The sequence below is a fragment of the Syngnathoides biaculeatus genome, chromosome 5 (assembly GCF_019802595.1).
Source record: "Syngnathoides biaculeatus isolate LvHL_M chromosome 5, ASM1980259v1, whole genome shotgun sequence".
In the NCBI taxonomy this organism is placed as follows: domain Eukaryota; kingdom Metazoa; phylum Chordata; class Actinopteri; order Syngnathiformes; family Syngnathidae; genus Syngnathoides; species Syngnathoides biaculeatus.
The window spans coordinates 10,407,923-10,432,823 of NC_084644.1; the positions used below are offsets into that span (position 1 = coordinate 10,407,923).

Here is a 24,901-nt window from a genome sequence, read left to right on the forward strand (position 1 = left end):
GGATTTTCATGGCGGGAGTTACAAAAATTCATAATACGTCAAAATCATGTTTTGTGGTGAAAAAACGGACGGGTCCATACCGGCTGCCGTTTTTTCATGAATAACATACTAAAAATCGTCCATTTCATGATAACACATCCATGATATTGCTCAGATCAACTCACTTGTCCACAAAAGTAGGCAAATTCAATACAACTTTACAATTTTCACATCACACAAAGATCACAGTGCACTTTCACTGTCACACAGTGTGTGTGTGTGTGTGATTACGTTCGTAGCATTGAGTCGTCCTCCCCCCCCCCCCACACACACACACACACAAAGACCCTCTCTCATTATTGGAGACGCCAGTGAGGATTAACACAACGCGCACTCGCATTTGCACACGCACACTCGCATTCTACGATAACCGAGGCAGAGCCCTTCAAAGAGAACGTAACCTTCCTGTATTCTGAAAGACAAACTGACCTCAGTTCGTTTCTGTTAGCTAGTGTGTGTGCGTGCCTATTATCTCGCTGATGATCTGTTTGATTAAAGCGTACCGCTTTGAAGAGGAGTCGAACCAGCGACGGGCTGTCAACCCTCATCACGATGAAGTGCAAGGAGGAAAAGGAAGAAGAGGAGGAAGTCGTACCTTTCTTGACTTTCTTTGAAGGTTGTTTCTTCTTGATGAACTTGGTAGTATCCTGAGGCTCCTCCGTTTCCTCTCCCGCCAGCTCTGCGATAGGCTCCACGCCGCCTAAATGACAAAAATTATTATTATCAAGCCTAATAAGGAGAGAATGCCATTATGATAAATTATGTTAATCCTGGCGTGAAGTGTTGAGGCTGAAGTGAAATGAATTGAATTTTGAAATATGTGTATGTGAAACTTGAAATTTAGAATATTGGCATTTGTCAAAAATATGTAAATGAAGCGATAAAATATGTTATGTGAAAATGTGGACATCTGGCCCCCCCCCAAAAAAAAAGATGCCCTGAATGACCTGAAGATTTTGAAGATGAAATGGCTCAACTATGGAGGAGGTATATATTAAAATAACTTCATGCCTGTTACCATGGCAAATATGGATTGACCAAAAAATGAGGGAATTTGGAAAAAATAAGTTCCATATACAGTATGTCCTAAATGGCAAATTGGCTTTCACATATAAATTGCTTTTCTACTGCAAAGGTAGCATCAGGACTGACTTTCGGCTCAGTATCTTACCGTATTTTCTGCGCTATAAGGCGCACCTTCAATGACTGACCTATTTTAAAACTATTTTTCATATATAAGGCGCACTGGATTATAATGCGCATAGAATAGACGCTACAGGAGAGGCTGGGGTTACATTATGCATCCATTAGATGGAGTTGCGCTAAAGGCTCAACATTGATCCGTATATAAGCCGCACCTGATTATAAGGCGCAGTGTCAGCTTTTTGTGAAAATTAAAGGCTCTTAGGTGCGCCTTATAGTGTGAAAAAAATCCCGTATATCTCCTTATACTTTAGAAAATGATATTATAGTATTTGTGTCACATTTCTTTTTCATTTTGTCTGCGTGCTCGTTGGCAACCATCCACCACTAACGCTGAGAAAATCACGCAAACAGATAACCACAGAGCATTAACATGGACTCGGTTCATGGTTTGAAACACCTTTGATAGGAGCGCGGATGTCCTGCATAACAGGACCCGTGGAATGACTCTCGTCCAATGAAATTGCTTGGGTGGAACTAGCCAACCATCTCTCATTTTCTGAGCCGCTTTTCCTCACAAGGGTTATGGGAGTCCTGGAGCCTATCTCAGTTGTCACTAGGCAGGAGGCTGGGCAGACCCTGAACTGGTTGCCAGGGCACATGAAGACAAACATCAGTTGCACTCACAATCACACCTTGGGGCAATTTAGAGCGGGCTTTCCATGTTCTCCCCGTGCCCGCGTGGGTTTCCTCCAGGCACTCCGGCTTCCTCCCACATCCCAGAAATATGCAACATTAATTGGAGACTCTAAATTGCCCCTAGGTGTGATTGTGAGTGCAACCATTGTGTGTCTCCTCGTGCCCTGCGATTGGCTGGCAACCAGTTCAAGGTCTACCCCGCCTCCTGCCCGATGATAGCTGGGATAGGCTCCAGCAGTCCCACGACCCTTGTGAGGATAAACGGCTCAGAAAAGGGATGGATGGATGTATAATGCACAAGAATGAACTATGAGTGTCATTATGACGCCAGAGATGATTGATTACAGATGAAGAAGAAGTGATAACGTGTGTGTGAGCAAATCCTTGCTAGACTCCGGAGCTCATTTAGGGATTTAAGGAGCTCCAGGTGGATGAATTGGACGCATTGTCTGCCGTCCATCCCTCCTCCCAGTCTCCTTCTCTTCATCCTCCTCGTCCTCAAGCCTCTCATTCCCCCATCTTTTCTGCATTTCTTCCATCTCATCCTTTTCTTCTCCTCATTGTTACCTTCTTCCTCGCCAACATCCTCCTTTTTCTCTACTTCCCTGCATCTCCTGCCCTTTAACCTCTTTTTCATTCCTCCCTGTACTTTTTTCCTCAACCCCTTCTGCTTCATTTTCATCTCTCATCCCTCCTTCCTCATCCTTTTTTCTCATCCATCCAGCTTTCCCTCTTCCATCCTCACATCCAAGGCTTGCTCCCTTTTTTCCTCCTTTTCTTTCTTGCTTTTGACTCATCGGTTCCTCCTTTCTCTCCCTCGTTCCTCCCTTTCCCCTCTTCTGCATGTTGTCATCTTCATTCCTTCCTCCTTTTGTCATCCTACTCTCTATTCTCCAATTCTCTTTCTCTCCATCTGCTACTCCTCCTCTCCCTCCTCAATTGTCATTCTTCTGCTGCTCACCTTTCTACTCCTTCCCCCCTCTTCCTTATTCAATTCACCTTCCTTGTCCAACTGTTCCCCGTTCCTCCGCTTTCTCTCAACCCATTTCCTCATCCCCCCTTTCTCCTCCTCCTCCTCCTCCTCCCCATCTTCATCAATCCACCTGGCTTTGTCCATCCTCTATGCCACTTTTCCTTCCTTTTCCACTTCTTCATTCCACCCTCCTTTCTCCCCATGTCCCCTTTCTCTTCTTCCTTTGGACTCTTCTCTCTACTCCTTCTTACTCCACATTTGCGTCTCTCTTTCTCCTCCCTCCTTCCTCAGTCCTTCCGCTATCATCCCTGCTTTGTTCACCCTCTGCTCCTTTCCTTGTTGCTCCTCGTCATCATGCCTCCCCGCTTTCGCTCCCTTCACCTTCTCATCTTCCACGCCGGTCCCCGCTTTTTCCTTCTCTTTCTCCTCCCTCATCCTCCTTCTCCTCCTTCCACCCGTCCTCCCCCTACCCTCATGGCTCCTGGCTCACTCTTCATTTCCTCTCGTCCCTGAGGATCATTCCCAGTTTCACGCGGCTTTCCTTTAACATCAACTGCACACATGTTGCCTTTGTGTCCCTTCTCCATGTGTGTCTGTGTGTGTGTGTGTGTTGATGGCCGTTTTGGAGACCGCATGCGCGTCTGCTATCATGTCGACCTTAAGTTGTCTGAGAATGTGTGCGTCTCCGCCTCCCCCCACCGCGTGTGTGTGTGTGTGTATGAAGATTAGCTTAAACCCTCTCTAATATTTATCCTGGCCTTTCTAAAGCCACTCTTGTTCAGCTTGGTGAGAGCACAGCATGTGGCTTCTCTCTCACATGAAGACAAACACACACATACATACACGCGTGGACACACGCGCACACACATGCACACGCACACACTCATACTGTTGTTTGAAATTGGATATCTCCCGCTCTTAATTGGGCAGGTGTTTTTCTAAGGCCAGAGACTATTTGGCATTTTTCCCCTCTTCAACGCTGTCGAGCAATTTTGGTGGGAGTGTGTGTGTGTGTGTGTGTGTGTGTGTGTGTGTGTGTGCGCACCCGTGCATGTGGACCTCAGTCTTACATCAACATCAGGTACGAAATTGGCCCTGCTTTTAGGAGCTGCTGCTCAGTATGAAAAGTGAAAGCAGAATGGAACTTGGCAACATGATGTAAGATAAAATAAAAAAAACAATATTAAAAATAATTTAACAGTGATCATAAATTTACAAGGAAGAAATAAAACTTATAAATACATCATAAAATAATACAACCAAATATATATAAATACACAATATTACAGCACACACAATTTTCATCCATCCATCCATTTTCTTTGCTGCTTATCCTCACGAGGGTCGCGGGGAATGCCGGAGCTTATCCCAGCTGTCAACGGGCAGGAGGCGGGGTACACCCTGAACTGGTTGACAGGGCACCTAGACACAGACAACCAATCGCACTCACAATCACACCTAGGGGCAATTTAGCCTCCAATTAATGCTGCATGTTTTTGGGATGTGGGAGGAAGCCGGCTTGCCCGGAGAAAACCCACGCAGGCACGGGGAGAACATGCAAACTCCACATAGGCGGGGCTGGGATTTGAACCCCGGTCCTCAGAACTGTGAGGCCAACGCTCTACAGCTCCTCCACCATGCCACAGATTAATTTCAGTGAGACAAAATTTTTCTATTTCAGTGAGAAATTTTTTTTTTAAAGAGTTTAAAGTGTTCTTGCTCCTTGGGTTTTGTTAACGAAATGAAGACAATTGCTAACTGTTAAAATTATTTTAAAAAAAAAACAATGTCTCCTTGAAATCAGCTATGCTACTTGTCCACACATTATTTTAATTACAAAAACGGTACAACTGATTTTTACCTTACTTTTTAATTATTTTATAAAAGCTTTGAAGTCATCATGAAAAAGTCATAAAACTTTGGTCAGATAGTAAATATTTCTATCCTTTACAGTTTAAAGCTAAAGATTATATTTTTCATAAACCTTAAGTTTGACATTTTATTTCTGTTTTAACGTTATCTTCTATTGTAGTCACTAGTTTAAAGTATTTTTTCCCAATTGACTTTATAACTAGCATTACAACTTTTATTTTTAAATATGTGTCAGTTTGTACTCAAACTTAGACCCTTATTGCATGGTTCAAACAAAGATTGGATGGATGGATGGATGGATGGGTTACACACATGAGATTCCAAATGCAAATAGATAGATACTGTACGTATATTTGTATATTAAAAAACTATGAATAAATATAAATAAAGTTCCATGTTACCAATACATTGAAAATAAATCCTGTTCTTATTGGGGAAGAGTGCTATAGAAGTGGAGTGTTTCTGGTTTTCTGTTTTTTTTAATCCATGACGCTACAAATAGCGAACATCATCCACAGAATGTTTGGGTCGGGAAATTTTTGCATTTCTGTTCTGCAAAAAGACAGACAATGCGGGTTCTGGTCGATTGCGCTTAAAAAATGTGAAAAATAAACATAAAAGAAGAGTTTGGGTGCGTCAACAACAGCTCAAAAAACGCTTGGGTTTGACGGTTTGGGTTTGTCATCCGGGCGACACTTTTGTGGAGCAAGTGCGTCGGCTGCATCCCAGAATACTTCCAGCGTGTGTTTTGCTTCTCATCAGCACATTCCTGTTTTATTCCGGGAGGCTGCGGCCTCAATGCGAGGGTGACACGGCAGTGCCGACAGCGCCAATTTGCCTGCGGCCTTCGTGCTATTTACAGCCTCGACGCATGTACATAAACACACAAACAAACACACACATACTGTATATCCAACAAACACGTAGACGGGAGGAAGACGCACTCAAAAGTTTTTGGACCAAGTCCATTGCAGGCAGAACTGGGAAACGTCTGTTGTCTTGGTAGTACAAGTGCAGATACTCGTGTGTGTGTGTTGGGTGGAGTGGGGGGTGAAAGTAGAAGTACTGATCTTCCTGAGTTTGAAACGCACCGATCTGTGAAGTTCTTGGACCTCTCAAAAGTACTACCACGCTCTTTTTGCAGCGTCTTCAGTGGGACCTGAGAAATTGCCGAGCAAAGCAATGTGTTCATCCCAAACTCCACTACACTATATGTTTTAATGTGCGTGTGTAAGAGACATCAACAATATTTCATATTTCCTGGAGGAGGCGGAGGCGTGTGTTAATTATTGATCGTCCGATGTTTATTTTTAGAACTGCGGGGAGCTCCACTCTTCAATTTGTAAATGCTGCAGCAACACAACAGCTGCATCAAGACCTGACACAGACCCGCAAAAGTATATAAACGCACACAAATATATCGTCCATATGTGCGCATGCACACACACATTACATACTTAATTCATAGCTGTGTCCACACACACACGCGCGCAGACACACAGCAAGCCCATCTTCTCCCCTCTCTTTAAATCTAAAATAGACACAGGCCTTAAACCACAGCTACCAGCGCAGCACTGTGAAAATAACTGCAATGCGCGCGCACACACACACACAGTCATGCACACACAGAGTGAAAGGAGTACACTTGTGTAAGTTTGAACGTCTATTTAATCAATAACCCACAAGTGGAAAATGAGAGTGAAAGATCAAATAAAGAAACATGCTTGCATCACTATTGTGATTTCATTGTCCAATAAAATATGTCAAGAAAAGAGCCCCAATTATAAGCTTGAGAATGGAGAATTAGTCATTTTTTCCCCCATACAGCGCAGAGAATGTGTGCCTGTGAGTATTGTTGAATGCTATGTTTGTACGTGTTGTTGTTCTATGTCTGTTAAAGTAGCAGTTGTTTGAAAGATCGATGCTAATTTCCTACTGTTTATATTGTTTATTGTAGAATTTCACCAGCAGTGAGCAGGTGGAGGAACAATTAGAAAGATGGAGGCATGCACCAGAAAGGAGAGGAATGAAGAGTAGCCGAAGTAAAACAGAATATATGTGCATGAATCAGAGGGGTGGAGGGCGAAGAGTGAGGCTCCAGGGAGAAGAGATAGCGAGGGTGGACGACTTCAAATACTTGGGGTCAACAATACAGAGCAATGGTGAGTGTGGTAAAGAAGTGAAGAAACGGGTCCAAGCGGGGTGGAACAGTTGGCGGAAGGTGTCTGGTGGTCTATGCGACAGAAGAGTCTCCGCTAGGTTGAAGCGCAAAGTTTAGAAAACAGTGGTGAGGCCGGCCATGATGTACGGATTAGAGATGGTGGCACTGAAGAGACAATAGGAAGCAGAACTGGAGGTAACAGAAATGAAGATATTTAGGTGAGCAGGATGGATAGGATTGGAAATGAGCTCATTAGAGGGACAGCCAAAGTTGGAGGTTTTGGAGACAAGGTGATAGAGAGCAGACTTCGATGCTTTGGACATGTTCAGAGGTGAGAGAGTGAGTATATTGGTAGAAGGGTGCTGAGGATGGCGCTGCCATGCAAAAGAGCGAGAGGAAGACCAAAGAAAAGGTTGATGGATGCTGTGAGGGAAGACATGAGGACAGTTTGTGTTAGGAGAGGAAGATGCACGAGATGGGCTTGGATGGAAAAAGATGACATGCTGTGGCGACCCTTAATCAGGACAAGCCGAAAGGAAAAGTAGATTGCAGAATTTCACCTATTGCAGGGTTAAATGAAAACAGCTACAATTGATAAAGCTACAGGATCTTTCATGCTCCTATAACAACATTGCTGGTTGTAATTCAAATTTTATGCGGTGTGTGTGTGTGTCCATCTCAGCCTATGTTTGAGGTTATGTAATGTTTTACCACCCAAAAGCCATTATTTACACTCTACACAGAGAACCACTCATACCAAGTAGAGCTTTTGTGCACCATTCAATCATGTGTGTGTGTGTTAGAGGGAAACATTTGCCGTCAGTGTTGTTGGGAAAATAAACAAGTGTGTACCTTTACGGTTGAGTGAAAAAGCAACATCTGAGAGGGCAAATAAATCACTGTTTACAGAGCCTGTATGTGAAGAGAGTGAGACAGCAAGAGAGAGGGAAAGAGAGTGTGTGTGTGTGTGTGTGAGTGAGAGAGAGAGAGAGAGAGAGAGAGAGAGAGCGAGAGAGAGAGAGAGAGAGAGAGAGAGAGAGAGAGAGATGAGAGAGAGAGAGAGAGAAAGAGAGCAAGAGAGAGAGAGAGACAGAAAAAGAGAGACCATTGGTGTCAGACCAGAGGCGATAAGGAAATGCAAACGTAAACCCTCTCACTCACTCTCTCTCGCTCTCTCTCTCTCACACACACACATGCACGCACACACACACTGAGTTAATGAAGTAACTTGTGGTTCCAATAATAGTCATAACGGGTCTCCAAAACGTTATAGCGCTCTCATAGATTTGATGCCACACACCATGGAAGAAGTGAGGGAGCAAAGGAAAGCGCAAGAGAGGAAGAGAAGGATAGAGTAAAGACAGGGGTGCAAAGGACAGATAATCGGGAAAGAGTGGAAGGATGAAGATGAAGGAGTGAAAGAAAATGAGCAAAATAGAGGAAGTAAAGATGTGGGAAAAACAGGAAGTGGCGTATGGAGGGAGTAAAAGGAGGACACAATGGACAGAAGGTGAAAAGAGGAATGAAAGGAGAGCATTGCGAAGAAGGGACTGAGTGACAGTCAACAACGCAAATAAAAGTTGTGAAGTGAGGATGTTGCAAAAGAGGAAGTGATGGAAAGAATAAGTGGCAGAGAGGTGAAGGAAAGAGGGAGCAAATAAAGGAGGAGTTAATGAAGGATGAAAAGTGCCCGAGGAGGAGATAAGAGGAGAAGGAACAAGGGAAGGCACGAAGGGGTGAAAATGAATGAGTACATGAAGGATGGTAAAAAGGAAAGAGAGGAAGTGAAAGAATAAGAGTAGGAAGTAGAAGGATGAAAGGAATGAAGGTGTGAAGGTGATTGAGGCAAAAATGGCAAAGCACACAGCAGTCAAAGGAGTGAGGGAAAGATGCAACAAGGGAAAATGTATCTGAAGGAAGGAAAAAAGAGAAACTCTGCAAATGAGATAACGAAAGGAATGATGGAAGGGGTGGAAGAAGGAGGAAACTATGGACAGAAAGTAATTGAGGAGGGAAGACCGTAGGGAACAAGATAGCAGGAAGCAACGTGTGGAAAAGGGTGTAAAGCAATCAAAGAGAAGAAGAAAAGGAGCGAGGGAATAGATCGGAAAGGATGGAGGGAGTGAAAGAAAGGAGGAGGAAAGAAAGGGTCCCAGAAGAGAGGGAGGGTAGAGCATATAGGGAAGGATGTGAGAGAAGGCAGTAAGGATGAAAAGAAGATGTGAAGGACGGAATGGAGAATGTAGGAGAAGAGGAAGGGGAGTGAGGAAAAAAGAAACGAGTGAAAGGAGGTGTAAAGCTAGGAAAGAAGAAAGGAAGGAATGAAAAAAGTGGGAATGTAGGAAAGGATGGAGGGAGTGAAAGAAGGAAAGAAGGTGCGAGATGAAAAGGAGAGAAGAGAACAGGGAAGATTGGGAAGGATCCAACAAGGGAAAGAAGGTGTGAAGGAAGAAAAGAATGATGGTGTGAGTGTGGGAAAAGAGGGACTAGAGAGGAGGATTCATATGAGATAAGAGGAGGAAGGGAAGGAAATTAAAGAAAGGAGGAGCTTGGAAAAGCCAGAAGAGAAGGGTAGAGCGATTGAAAACATGAGGAAGGGGTGCCGAGGAAGGAGTAAAAGACAAAAGGAATAAGGGATTGAAAGAAAGAGGGTGGATGCAAGGGAAAGAAAGGGAAGGAGGAGGTAACAAGTGAAGGAAATCTGGCAAGGAGAAATGCGGTGAAATGTGTCATTATTAAATCAGACCTGGGCGAGTCCCTGTCCAAAAAAGAAAACAAAAATCATTGCACCCGGTGTGGGACTCACCGGGGGCGGCCAAGTTCTGGACCTGCGCGGGGACCTGGACGTTGGCCTCGGAGGCCAGCGTGAGGCGCCCTCCTTTGGCGAGGCGTTCGCACAGCAGCGTGATGTGCTTCTTGAGGCGGGCCGTGTCTCGGGGCAGACCCAGCACGGGCCCCCCGGCCTGGGCCAGCGTGGTGGCCTGGTCCTTGGGGCTGCGAGACAGGCACGTCCTCAGGAGGTGAGACACGGCCGCGTCGCAGCTCTCCTCCCAGCCCTTAGGGGGAGACGCACGGGAGGCAAGGGTAAGTTCACACAGACGCACACTAATCACCTGATCTTCCCACACACATGCACGCTCACACACACACACCTTACCAAGCTACGAACCCACACATTCTGTACGCACGCCGGCATGTTGATGGGCCCTTAATGAGTCCTAATGACAGGTCATCAAGCCTCGAATCACCAACCACACACACACTGGCAGGGAAAAAAGAACAAGAGAGTTGAAAGAACAAGAAGAGGAGAGAAGAGAGGAGAGAGGAGAGAGTGGGGTCAAGAAGACCACATGATGACAGACGAGAAGGTGATGGTACATCCTCAAATGAAGAAGAAGAAAGCAGACGTGTATCTTATCAGTGCTGTGAAGTAACTAAGTACAAGTAGTTCATAACTGTAGTGAAGTAGATTCTTCAGGTGTCAGTACCACGTATTCTTTAACTTTTAACCAGTACATTTGAAAACATGTATCCAAACTTTTTATTCTTTCCTTTATCAAAATACGTAAATCTATTTGTATTATTATGTATTGCTGTCAGAAGGAGCTACATTGTGCCTTTGTAGACCTAGAGAAAGCCCATGACAGAGTACCAAGAGAGGAACTGTGGTACTGGATGCGCAAGTCCGGTGTGGCGGAGAAATATGTTAGAATAGTACAGGACATGTATGAGGGCAGCAGGACAGCAGTGAGATGTGCCGTTGGTGTGCCAGAAGAATTTAAGGTGGAGGTGGGACTGCATCAGGGATCCGCTCTGAGCCCCTTCCTGTTTGTAGTAGTAATTGATAGGCTGACAGACGAGGTTGGATTGGAATCCCCTTGAACCACGATGTTCGCAGATGATATTGTGATCTCTATTGTGTCTACACTGCGAATTATTTTTAAAAATAGTAAACCGTACAGACTCTGACATACAGAGGTAGAAAAACAATAAGTGAAGCATTGTTCATGCTCCTGAATTTGGAGTTGTAAATCTTCAGTATTGTTCCACAACCTTCCAGGTGACACTGAGATCTACTGGAAAAGATGCAGTGTAACAAGATGAAGAGGCAGAGAAGGTCCCCAACACGAATATCTATCTCAGAGCAGAGAAGAATATATGAATATCTGTATTTTTATAAGCCTAGCAGACTTTAAATTAGACTTCCATCAAAAGTAAGTTTGACACTAATGGCTTACTGCCTGCGGTGTTGTTCCAAAAGCTTTTCTTTGTCTTAAACATTAATTTATGGAAAGATATACACCATTCATTAACTTGAATCATTGAAATGAGAACAGAATCTCGTGAGTAATTGACAGAATTCTGGCTCACTGCTAAGAGATACTTAACCTTGGACCAGCACTGCACCTTGGAGCGATTCCAGCGAAGAACGCTCCAGACAGACAGCATGACATCCTGAGCTGTCTGGCCTTGGAAAGTCATCGGATTAGCTCAAGAGGAATCACGACGACGTGAGACTAAGACACACTGGACTGAATCTCCTCACCATCTCCTGAGGACCCGATAGGATCACAATCACTTCCTCACATCCCAGAATTTTCTGGAAAAATATCTCTCACTTGTTTCATTACAGAGTATTAACTGTTTCTATTATCCATCCATCCATTTTCCTTGACGCTTATCCTCACGAAGGTCGCAGGGAGTGCGGGAGCCGATCCCAGCTGTCAATGGGCAGGAGGCGGAGTACACCCTGAACTGGTCGCCAGCCAATCGCATGGCACATGGAGACAAACAGCCGCACTCACAATCACACCTATGGGCAATTTAGAGCATCCAATTCATGTTGCATGTTTTTTGGATGTGGGAGGAAACCGGAGTGCCCGGAGAAAACCCATGCAGGCACGGGGAGAACATGTAAACTCCACGCAGGCGGGTCCGGGATTGAACCCGGAACCTCAAAACTGTGAGGCCAACGCTTTACCATCTGATCCACCGTGCTGCCCTGTTTCCATTATTACAATCAATATTTTGGTTAGTAGCATAATATTAAATCGTCGCAATATGGAAGAATCCTCCGAGCTTCAAAATTCGGGAAATCGAAAAAAACTTCATCTTGCCTGAGTTCTCATTCCTATATTATTATTATGATAATATAAGTTGATAACTTAGATTGCTCTCATCATATATTGTTGAGTACCAACAACAAAACGCATCCTATTTTGAGCACATGCATGCCACTTCACAGACACATCCCGTTCATAGTAGAAGTCACATTTCTTTTTGGAAAGAAAATGAATACATAAAACAGGGGTCACCAACGCGGTGCCCGCGGGCGAATGATAGGCCGCGAGGACCATATAAGGCGCCCGCGAGGTATGTTCTAAAAATACCATAGGCCACAAATTGTTACTATTATTTGTGCTTTAAATTCTGAATCTGACTTCCTTACATGAATTAAAATTTTAAAATACCTGTAATGTCATTTACTACAATAAATTAAAACAAAAATATTTCATGTACGTATAATGAACTGAGTCTGAAATTTGCCACAAACAGGTCACGTAGGCCTTCATATGATCGGTGCTCACGAAGTCGCCCTCAGACTCAAAAAGTTGCTGAGCCCTGACATAAAATAATTACATTTAATAAGGAATCTGAATTGGATGAACATAGCCTGAGATATGCGTGACGATACAACATCCAGACATTCAATCTTGAGGCGACAAAATGCCGCACAGCTTTCGCATACTGAGGAAAAGGCTTAAATTTGACCATACTTCTCAGAGAGTGCACTTCTAAAGTGATTTCCAACACTTAACTTTGGTTGACAATGGGTAAAAATAACAGATAACGTCAGGACATATCAATAGTATCGGGTTGCTTATCCTCACAAGGGTCATGGGAGAGCCAGGACCTATGCCAGCTAGCTTCGGGTGAAAGGCGGACTACACCCTGAACTGGTCGTTAGTCAGCCAGTCAGCCCCAGGACAGATATCAACACCATCACTGAGCCGGGAATCGATCCCACGCTGCCTGCACCAAACTCAGGCATGTGTACCACTACACCATCAGTGACTCCTAAATGTATATTTAAATACCAAAATGGTCAACCAAACCACCGTCGGTCTAATGAACGCCTGCTAGCTTAATGGTAAAATATGATGTGAGGATGGGCTCACGGAAACTAACATTCATGTAACATTATTATAACCCGTCAAACTTCTACTTTAACACACACGCAGAAGCAACACATACAAGCAGAACTCTCTGCTATACAGGAACAATGACTATTTGGTAAAGGAGTAACTTGGAAAACAAAATAAATGAAGGTCGCTTCACTGAGAGACGTTTTCACTTCTCCATCCATCCCGACATCATTTCATCTTCTCCCCTCACACACTTGTCTCCATTTAAGCACGGATAAATAATTGTGCGGTTGTACAGACATCCTCTGGTCTCCATCAACTTTATGGCGGGAGAAGGAAGAAAAAAAAAAAAAACCTCCTTGCAGCTGTGTTCATTTTTTAAAAAACATTTCTGGAATGTTTTATAGCTCAGCTGGATCACATTTAAAACGTCTTCACTTGTTGCACTGTTGACTCTGGCCCAGTGTGTTTAGCGGGACGTGATTGCTGTTCATTGGGCTTCCTCTACACTGCGCTTGATTGCTTACAAGTGCTCATTTTTCAGTGTGAAACGTAATGCTCTCTCCGTAAATGGAGAGGGTTAGAAAATCAGAATATGAATTATAATCGATAGCGCTTTTGGGAGTTGTCCCTGCGAGGTTACGACGGTGTTGTATGCATTGTCAGAATTTTTATAGCAGAATTACACATTTTTAGGTTGTCTCATAGGAAGAAAATGCTCATTTAAATGCAACCGAGCTGATGAAGATCAAGTTTAATCGTTAAAAATGAATTCTTATGCACCTAAAACGTGTGTTTTTTAAATGTACATAAGATTGGACCTTCCTAAAAGACATTTCTTTCTTTTTCAGTGGAATAGAAACGCTGAGAATTTTTCATGACAAAAAAAATATATATGTTTTATTTATTGTGGCGCTGTGTGTGCGTGAGAGAGAGAAAGAGCGAGAAAGTGAGAGAGAGCAAGAGAGAGAAAGCAGTGTGTGCATGCGCTATTGTTGTAGGAGGCTGAGAATAGTCAAAGTGTAAATAACATTGATAAAACCAATGGAAAAACTGACATACACTAACACACACACACACACACACACACACACACACACACACACACGAATGCAAGCAAGGACGGACAGCAGACAGAGAAAATTAAGACACACAGAGACAACCCATATACTTACACAAATGCCCACTCACCCGAGCCCACATAACCCACACCACGCACAAACACATGTAAACGCCCACCAAAGGCCCCCCCAACCCCCTCCGCGCACAAACACATGCAGACACACACATCCCCTCAATAAGCTTGACTTTGTGTGTGTGTTTGCTCTTGAACGCTTCAATCATAGAGGTACACAGCTACTATCATGCACAGTTGGGTGTGTGTGTGTGTGTGAGAGAGAGAGAGAGAGAGAGAGAGAGAGAGAGAGAGAGAGAGAGAGAGAGATGCTATTGCATGAGTGAGTCACTGGGAGTGTGTATGTGTGTGCATTTGTGTGAATGAATGATTGAATGAATGCGTGCGGAAGTTCTGTGATTGCGTGAGTGACCGTGTGAGTGTATAAGTGCGTCAATGACGGTGTGTTTGTGAGAGACTACGAGATTGCGACGCGTACATACCAGTTGCGGCGTGTCCTGCAGCATCGGCAGCATGGTGGCCTCCAAGATGCTGGTCTGCTCGGGGGTGAGGCCCTGCCACAGCGACAGCAGCAGCACCAGCAGCTGTGTGGAGCTTCTCAGACGCACAAAGGCCTCCTCCAACTGGCACACATTCTCCTCTGCCGCCTCCGCCAGAGACATCACCTGGACGACCGTGACCCATAATGATATTATATTAAAACATTAGTTAGTACAAACAGTTTTCATTATCACGAAAGAGGGATTGTTAGAATGTGGCCCTAGATCGTCTGGTAAAAAGTTCATTACAAATCCTGTGTGGGGATCAGTTTTTCCAAACATAGTCGCTGCATCATGCTTGTACACCGGATGCGGTAAAGATCACTTCGCCAGGCGTCTTTCGCTTGAGTTTGTTTGTGTGCCACATTTGGATACCTTGAAGTGTATGCGATGTAACCTAACCTAACTCTAACCTCGGGAGCCGCCGACAACTCAATTACAAGTTCGGCTGTCCCAGTTTTGAGCGTTCGGGTGAGCGAGGCGAATTTGCAAATGCCTGTGTCATTTTCAATGCCTCGCATGGATTCGCATCTATCCGTGCAAACTCAACTGACTTTCTATGGAATCACGCCGCATGAAATGCACAAAATGTGTCCAGTGGGTACGTAGCATTAGGAGTCATTGACTCGTTCCCTCCTATATATGGATTTTCTCTCTCTCTTTCTCTCTCTCTCTCTAGGCACCACTTGAATTCAAATATCTGTTCCTTAAACACCATGTACTGCATTTTGATGGTATTCATTGGCCCGTCTACTTTGTATAGGTTTGGCATTGCATGTTAGCAGATGTTCAAAGTGATGTTGTTTGAAACATATGGGTAATTGTCTTCGTTTTAAATTTAGTTTGACAGTAAACGTCACTTGGCAGTGGAAATAAAGAGCTTGAATCATTTTATTTTTGGGGGGGGGGGGTTTGGGGGTGGGGTTATGACTTTTCTAGGCACCACAGTAGTGATGAGCGCTATCTGTCATATAAAAAACCATGTTACAACTTTTTTGTTGGTCATATTTTTGGGGCTTGAATGCATTACTGGCATTTTCATTCATTAGAAAAAAAAAGATCTAACTGGCTGGCTCTGGCACCCGTGCCTTGAGTTTGCCACCTGTGACCTAAACAATACTAAACTACCCAATCATAGTATATTACAATATTTCCACTTCTGATGTCCTATTACTTTTTGTCCGCAAGGTATATATATTTTTCCACCCATTCCCCGTCATTTCTCCAAGCCGCATGCCCAACTGTTCCATACGTCATCTCCCACTGAGGTGAGCAGGTCGGATGGAAACTTTTCAAAGCAAAACAAGTCCAAGGATGAAGTCCAAGGATTAACATGACCCCCCCACCCCCTGCACCCTCACCCCGTCCTCCCCCCACATACACAATGTCCTCCCGGGCCTCTTCCAATGACTCTGGTGGTCAGAGGCTGACACATGAGCCAGACTGCGGACAGCCACTTCCTGCCCAACCAGTCACCAACATGGAGGCCGGTAGGATGACCACGTTGGATCTCCAAATAGATCTATCTTTTCTTTCCATGAGTAGAGTGGAACGAACAACTGTTTCCCATCGTTCCTCCTGAGTGCAGCTCTGATGAGCATTTATTTGATATCCTTGATATCCAACTTAAAGTGCCACTGTCATGAAATGCATGATTTTTTAGTATATTAATGAAAAAAAGGCAGACGGAATGGACCCATCCGTTTTTTCACCACACAACATGATTTTGACGTACATGGCTAACACTCCCGCCATGAAAATCCTCTCGAGGGATTTGTTTTCGACAAGAAGCAGGAAGTGACATTAGTAGGAGACGCCCACTCAAGCAGTCTCGTACGTTTATACTAGTTTTACCTGCTGGACGGTAGCTTGTTGTTCCTTCGTGTTAGCCAAAATGCTGGCTTGTTGTATTGCTGGATATTGTTCGAACACTCGGGAGAATGGATGGAACCATTCATACTTTTTAAAAAGACACGGTTCGTCGTGAAAAATGGATTGCACGGGTGCAAAGGACGAGAGCTCCGTGGGTTCCAAATGACAGGTAGGTATGTGTACAGTTACTAAAAAAAAAATAATAGTTTGACGGGGGGCGAAATCCTCTCAGGATGTAACAAAAGATCCGCGCACGTAAGTCAGGGATGCTAAATGTGTCGATGTACCCATCTGCGCCGAGCACGGCTTCGGACGAGGGGCACGGCTTCGGCCGGGCTGGCTCATAGATACGGTCTGGGTCTATGTTGTTAGTTAGAAGTGATCCGCATATCATCTAAATATGGCTCAAAACGATCACTTCACTCAATTGTGAGATGTTCTTTTTCTTTGAAAAGAGCTTCTGTGTCCCATAGTAGGTGGCACAGCGTGTTTTCAATGGCGAATGTCAAGGTGTGACCTAATGAACAGACGATGCACGCAATGTGGCTGCCACTTGGATGTTGAATGAGACTTCCGTAACTTTTGCGCATGGATGACGCGCTCTCCGCTCGTATTTATTTTTTCGTATGGACATTGAAATGAATAATGTTATGTGTATTTTTCATTACAATATCTATATTAGAATGTTTAGAGGCATGACACTTGACCTTTAAGGTCCACGTACTAGTACGAGCTATGTCCTTACTTGTCAAAAATATACAATTAAAAACATCCATCCATCTAGCCATCCTCCATCTGTCCATCTACCATTGCTGCCCACTGTCTCTACCGATCTCATCTACCGTGGTTACAATATTTATATCCATTGTTTCAAATATGTTTCCAATCTACCTAACTAGTGTATACAGTATATCAATCTACCTATAATATCTATAAATCCTGTGAATTGTATCTGTCAACTCTATCAATAATATCTACCTTATTTAGCTATCAACATTTTTAGTGTGGCAGTAAATATTCCCAATTCCTTATGGATTATTTCCAAACTTTTAGCGAGAGGGAGAGGAAAAACGGGCCGCGTGCTTAGCATAGCGTTCAGCTAAACATACCGACAAGCTCTTAAGAGCCGGTCCCCGTGGTTCGTCCTTGCAGTGACCTAGAAAACCGACAAACAAAAAGTGAACGCCGGCTTTGAAACCGACAGTTAAAAAGGTGCAATTTAAGACTTTGAGTGACGTGAACTCTGAACCTCTGCAAAGGTCTGTCCAGAACATCGAGAACGGGAAATGACAAAGCGAGAAAGACGACAAGTGAAGACAGGCCCGAGGACTAGGAGAAAGCAGATCTTGGACTAATGGACCACACTGACTTGACAAATGGATTCAGGAGATCTGTGAAGAACACCCATATTGGTAAAAACGCCATGCGAAACTCAACCACTGGAACAGGACACTTGGACTGAAGTGTTTGGACACAAATACAGGAAAAAAAAGTGTCAGTACCCCATGTGATCTACGGAAAGCTGAGCATTTATATATTAGTTATTAGTATCCAGAAATGTCTTACAGTAGTGCAAAGCATTAATGGGGAAAAAAAAGTTACAAGTAATAAAACACTATCACGAAGCACTGATATATAATTCGGAACTACTTGTTAAATGAAAATTGTATCAATATTTTCCCAACAGTGTATTCTCTTCATTTTGTAAGGTTTGTCTTGGCTAGGCTGCGTCCAGACTGCAACTGTATGTCAATGTTAGATTTTTTTTTTTTTGTTGGTCCAATCAGATTTCAGTCTCCATCTGTTGCCATGTAAACCTACCGTAATTTCCGGACTATAAACTATGACTTTTGTCACACGCTTTCAACCATGCGGTTAATTTATGCATTTTTTTTCTAACCGCCGCTTGAGGAGAAAAGGTAAAAATGAGACAGGTGGAATATAAGTGACGAGGAAGTTGCAAGTTTAATGTAACTTCACGCTTTGTGCATGAATAAAATTAGCACGAACAGACCCTCATCATGGAAAATGCAAGAAGAAATGTAAATGACGCAGCTTTCGCATTATAAGCAATTGAGCTGGCCGATTAAGAAGGAAACAGAGCTGCTGCACGCAGACGAAGACGGTTCTAAGTGACTTTTACCGCCGGTATGTTTTTTTTACCCAGCCCTGTTAGAGCTGTGTTACTACCGTATTGCTCCTGTGTTACTGCCGCGTCACAGGCACGGTTTAGAAAGAAAATCCAAGGTACATTATTAAAACTTTGAAAACTCTCTGTATACTACCTTTCTTTGTAAATATCTCATGTTTCAATGTGGGCAAACGCGGCTTATATATGTACAAAAAAAAATGTTCTTTTAAAAATGTGTTGGGTGAGGTTTATAATCAGGTGCGCCTTATAGTCCATAAATTATGGTAATCTGCCCAAGGCTTTCAGAATTCGTAGTGTTGAGCGATGTCATTTAAACTATTAACTATTAGCATTAGCTGTTACTTAAACCCATCAATTTTCAACTGGTCCTTACAGTGCCAACTATCTGGTCTTCAATGATGTCAGCACTTTGTCATCCTCTGATTGGTTGGTTACCGCGACACTGTTCAACTAGCATAAATAATCTCTAGTGATCGGCAAACATAATTATTATATTTAATAATCATCTGTGGTAAGTAAAAAAAAATATATTTTTTTTTTTCGTCACTAAAGGAAGGCCCACCTATCACATGCACTGCCCACTGCTTGTGAAACTCAACTTGGTGGACCTAAAGACAAACAAAAAGCTGAAGTCAACAAGTCAGAGAAGTCACAACAAGCTCAATGATGATGAATTCCTCCAATCCTCGTGTATCGTTCTGACTGTACAGTGTGTTCAATTCAACCTCACCAGCACTCACACACACACACACACACACACACACACACACGAGTGGACCACCCTCCCCCGAGACCCTCTGAAGTGTGTGCGTGTATTGATAAAAGGCTGAGGGTCCAGTGAAGGACTCCATTGTTGGTTAGCGGCTTGCTTCCACCCATACACTGATTGATGCCAGCTGAGCGGACACAAAGACACATTTAGCCTGGACACGCGCACAAACACACTAACCGATGATTTCACAGTCGGAATGTGTAGTATGTGCACACAAACACAAACACCCTAATGTCCAAACAAACCATATTTCATCTAACAAAAGTCCGATAGCTTAGTGTTATTTTATAATGCAAAATACCTGAGATGTATGTTATAAACCTTCAAATGACATGTTATAATCAGAACGTGGTACCATAGTGAATGCACGCAAATTTGGACGTTTTTATGCTGTAAAATCCACAAAAACGATTGATTAAAAAGGTGCAATATAGCGGTGGCAAAAATGATGAACCCACCAAAAAGCAGAGGTATTTGAAAGTAAAATTGTGCCAGTACACACATACATGAACATGCATTGTTTTGCATATTTATACAAACGACACGTGCACTAATGTTTATAGCCAAGCTAAAGCTTCTTATCAGTGGCTACCCACACGAGGTGCACAAACGCATGCACACAAACACGTACACACATTGTACTGCTACTATTACCCCATATTGCAACTATACAGCTGTAGTTGCAGTAGTGTAATTTAGTTGGTTTGGTGCCAATGAGGCAGCCAATCAGAGCGTGGGCAGGCAGGAAAAAGGGAAGAAAACAGAACTCGGGAAAACTAGAGGAGAAATAAACATTGATTAAAAAAAAAAAAAAAAAGATGAGGCAAGACGCCATCCCTTTAAGTTTGCAGCACTGTAAACATGTCGCACGAATGGAAACCAGAGCAGAGAAACAAGGTAAAGAATGAGTCCACTGTGGTCATGTGACTCTCGGATGAATGGTTGCTGGCTTGTTGATTGATAATCTGATCGATTTTGAAGTCGTTGTTCTGTGCAGTGCGTTAAAAATGTATTTTTTTCCTTTACTTAAGATGAGAGAAATCAGAAATGATTAGCCTTTTAGCTATCGTTTGTGGAGATGTGAATGATACTTACACATTGATTATACATTACGTACATTTATCATAAAAATATGTTGCATGAGGCGGCATGGCGGACGACCGCTTAGACCTTCTGCCTCACAGTTCTGAGGACCGGCGTTAAAATCTTGGCCCCTGTCTTTGTGGAGTTTGCGTGTTCTCCCTGTGCCTGCATGTTTTCTCGCATAAATTAAAGACTATGAATTACCCATAGCTCTTTGTGGGTGCGGACGGTTGTTTGTTTCTAAGTGCTCTGTGATTGGCTGGTGGCCAGTTCAGGGTGTCCCCCGCCTCCTGCCCGAAGATAGCTGGGATGCGCCCAGAAAATGGATGTGATGTATCATTGACCACGAGTTGAAAGTGATCACCTTCCGACTGTTGATCTCCTGAAGTGATCTCAACGGTCGCCTCCTAGAGACGACTGTTGCTGTTTCAGTCCGAGAAGGAAGTTTTAATCAAAGCTGATGTCATGTGGAACACGTGTGTATACAGAGGGTTTCCTCTTAATTCGAGAACAAATTAGCATCTCCATTTAACAAAGGCTGGGATTGCAGAAGCCATTTCCTCAGATAGAATTACACGCACACACTGAGCAAGTCTTTACGCTCAAGAACATACGCAAGATAAATTAGCGGCTTTCACTAACACCAGAAGAAGACATTTCCTCAGTAATGAAGATGATTAAAAACATCTGCTGAGAGGTCTTGAACTCATATACTAACTTGTGTGGACAAAAATAGTTATACAACATGGATGCTGTGTTACGATGTAACTCATGGACCACAACACTAACTAATCCCAACTTTCAATGGTTTTTACCTCTACCACATACTTAAAAACATTTAAACTGATTAAATCACACAATCTAATTAAAACACACATTTTGCAAAATTCCCTAGCGCTTGTTGTTACTCTCTAAAAAGCACATTTTGTCTGAAATGTTCCCAAGAAGTATTAAAAATTTTGATATAGCAAGGGAATGCGGTAATATAAAGTTTTAAAAAACGATAAAATACATCACAGAAAACGTATTGGAGCCAGTGAGCTATTGAATCAGAATTGTACCATGTATCCCTCAATTTCCATCCATCCTTCCATTTTCTTTGCCACTTATCCACATGAGGGTCACGGGGAGTGCTAGGGCCTATCCCAGCCGTCAACGGGCAGGAGGCAGGGTACACCCTGAACTGGTCACCAGCCAATCGCAGGGCACATCGAGACAAACAGCCGCACTCACATAGAGGGAATTTAGAGTGTCCAATTAATGTTGCATGTTTTTGGGATGTGGGAGGAAACCGGAGTGCCCAGAGAAAACCCATGCAGGCACGGGGAGAACATCCAAAGTCCACACAGGCGGGACCGGGATTGAACCAGGGACCTCGGAACTGTGAGGCCAACGCTTTACCATCTGAGCCACCGTGCCACTGCCTCAATTTCATCCAGGAAAACTCCCAGCAGGTGTACCTAATTTTGTGGCCTGCAAGTGCAGGGGTAAACAGGTGCGCGCACACACACAGACACAAACACAAAAACATCAGATTTGCAAGGCTGCGATGTAAACAGGAGTCAGACGTGGAGACAGTGCGATGAGGCGATCACGGCAGCGATAGGTCGTCAGACAGTAACCACGATTGTTTGTGCTCAAAACCAGCACGCACACATACAATAGTGATAAGAGCCGTCTGTCTACAAGTCTGCTGATAGCATCGAGGAGATCGAGGAGGAGGGTGAGGGGGAAGGGTGGGGGGAATGAGACGCGAAGAACGCTGCAGATACTGAGGCCGAGAAGCTGAAAAACTCAAGTTGATGAAAGCCTCCTGGGTGAGCGCGAGTGGAGGATCGGGTGACAGGATCCAGCAAACCGCCAGGAATGGGAAGTTATTTCGACTGACAAAAACCAAACAAACCAAGACGGAAACTAGTGTAGTACCACATTGTGCCACAACACGCCGTTCAGCACAGAGCTTTGCAGGAAGAGATAAAGTATAATTAAAGGTCGATTGTCATGAAATGCATGATTTTTAGTATGTGATTAATAAAAAAACGACCAGCCGATATGGACTGTTTTTTCACCACAAAACATGATTTTGACATGTATGGCTTTTTGTAACTCTCGCCATGAAAATCTTCTCGAGAAGGAGCAGGAAGTGACGTACAGGGCAGTAGCGCACTCAAGCGGTCTCGTCTGTTTATACTAGTTTTACCTGCTGGAAGGTACCTAATTGTTCCTTCGTGTTAGCCAAAATGCCGGCTTGTTGTATCGCTAGATATTGCTCGAACACTCGGGGGGATGGAATTGCTCTTCATACTTTTCCAAAAGATCCGGTTCATCGTGAAAAATGGATTCCACAGCTGCAACGGACGAGAGCTTCGTGGGTTGCAAATGACAGGTAGGTGTCTATACAGCTACAAAAAAAAAAATAAAAATAGTTGGGGGGGGCGTAATCCGTAAATTAGGGGTGCTAAATGTGTTGATCTGCGTGGCTCGTCGTGGCTGGGCTGCGGTGGCTCATCTCCGCCGTCGCTCGCGGGCGGCGTTGTTTTTTATCACCGTCACACGGAGGTGGATCGAGCGGGGAGGTGGTTTGGCCATGATCCGCATATCATCTAAATATGTCTCAAAACAATAGGGTAATATTGCCCCGCTAACTTCACTCGGTTGTGAGATGTTCTCTTCTTGGAAAAGAGCTTCCATGTCAGAAGGAGTGTGTTGGTCTCCCACAGTAGGGGCCATAGCGTGTTTTCAATGGCGAATGTCCGGGGTGACGTCACGGACAGGAGATGCAGCCAATATGGCGACCACTTGGATGTCGAATGACACTTCCGCAACTTTGCGCATGGATGACGCGCTCTCTCCTCATATTTATTTTTTCGTATTGACATAGAAATGAATAATATATAAGTATTTTTCATTACAATATATATTTTAGAATGTTTATAGGGATGACGCTTGACCTTTAAGAACAAGAAGAAGATGCCCAGAGGGTTCCCAGCCAATATAAGCTCCAATAATATTCATTGCTCCCACAGAAGTGGAGAAAATACTGTAGATGCCTGTGAGTACTGTTGTGTGCTCTGTTTGTATGTTCTTCTCCTCTATGTGAGTAAAGTAGCAGATGTTTCAAGATTTACAACTACTGTGACACCCATTCATCATTTTCTGTACCGCTTCTCTTCATTAGAGTCAAGGGTATGCTGGAGTCTATCGCAGCTGACTTCTGACGGGAAACAGTTGCACGTATGTTCACACCTCAGCACAATTTAAAGGCTTTAACTCAATCACTGCCATGGACAGTAATATCGGTCAACTGGAATTCAACCTTTCACTGCCACTGAAGAACTGGATATAGATCCCAAGTACGCTTTTCCAATGGGTCGGTGCGGAAGAGGATCTCGCTCAGTTTGTCTGTCACATTCAGGTTCGTAAACCACTGTAACGATGTTGATTATGACGGAGAGAAACGCCCTTATGTTGGAAGTCAGAAATATGTATGTGTTGTGTTTTCGGTGAAACTAACCCATATTCTACAACCTTTTTTTCTGTTAGAAGATGAAAGTATAACCTTGCTTTTGGCATGTTTGGTGCTAACATTACCACAGCACAAAATCTTTTGTAGATCTTTAAAGATCAGTCCAAATGCTTTTAAAACGCTTGTTAAAATGGGGAGCTCTGCTTTGAAAATGGGTGGCAGTGAATGACTTGAAAACATGTTTTTAATACGGTTTATAGCCCAGATTTTTACCGAATATGGACCTGGATGAGCTGTAAGGTAGAAGGGTGTGCCGTGTACAGTGTTACATAATCAACAAGCTAAGCTAACATACCTAACATGAACTTTTTTTTTTTATTATTATGGAAGCATTAGTCAAATGCATATTTGGAGAAGAAAAGTGATTGGTCACTTTTCCTAGACGAAGAATAATTGAGCAAAAGCAAAACTTTTTCCTTGAAGTGCGTCCAGACAGGACTAAAGTCCATAAAAATCAACAAAAAGTCAACAAAAGTGTTAAAAGTGCCCATTTGTCAGGGCGTGATTGATGAGCCGTCAATGGAGGCGACTTCAATGTTTTCACTGCCATGGTGGGTTCACTTTGAGTTTTTTCTTCATGCATGTTCACACGGTCGCTACACAAAGAGCTTTGCTCCGCGATGAAAGGTCGTGTGTTCAATAGCCCGCCCTCCGCCAACACTCCTCCATCAATCTCTGCACTCCCGTGCCAAACAATCACCTACGGTTACATCACACCTTTTGGGATAATATACGAGCCAAACTTATCCAGAATAAGGAGCCCATAATTTTTTTTTTAAATAGTTTTAC

General features: G+C 43.5%; 1 protein-coding gene across 2 annotated transcripts in view; it reads right to left on the reverse strand.

Moving 5' to 3' along the window:
- Nucleotides 1-24,901, reverse strand: part of bbs9 (Bardet-Biedl syndrome 9) — a 129,266-nt gene that overhangs the window by 42,251 nt on the left and 62,114 nt on the right. For both annotated transcript variants that reach the window (XR_009795138.1, XM_061820868.1), the window contains exons 19-21: nucleotides 14,651-14,833; nucleotides 9,694-9,943; nucleotides 635-739 (exon numbers count right to left, since the gene is read on the reverse strand). Coding sequence is in view for 1 of the 2 variants with exons in the window: in XM_061820868.1 (XP_061676852.1) it covers nucleotides 635-739; nucleotides 9,694-9,943; nucleotides 14,651-14,833 (538 nt within the window). In the remaining variant the exon portion in view is untranslated. The remainder of the gene's footprint in view (nucleotides 1-634; nucleotides 740-9,693; nucleotides 9,944-14,650; nucleotides 14,834-24,901) is intronic.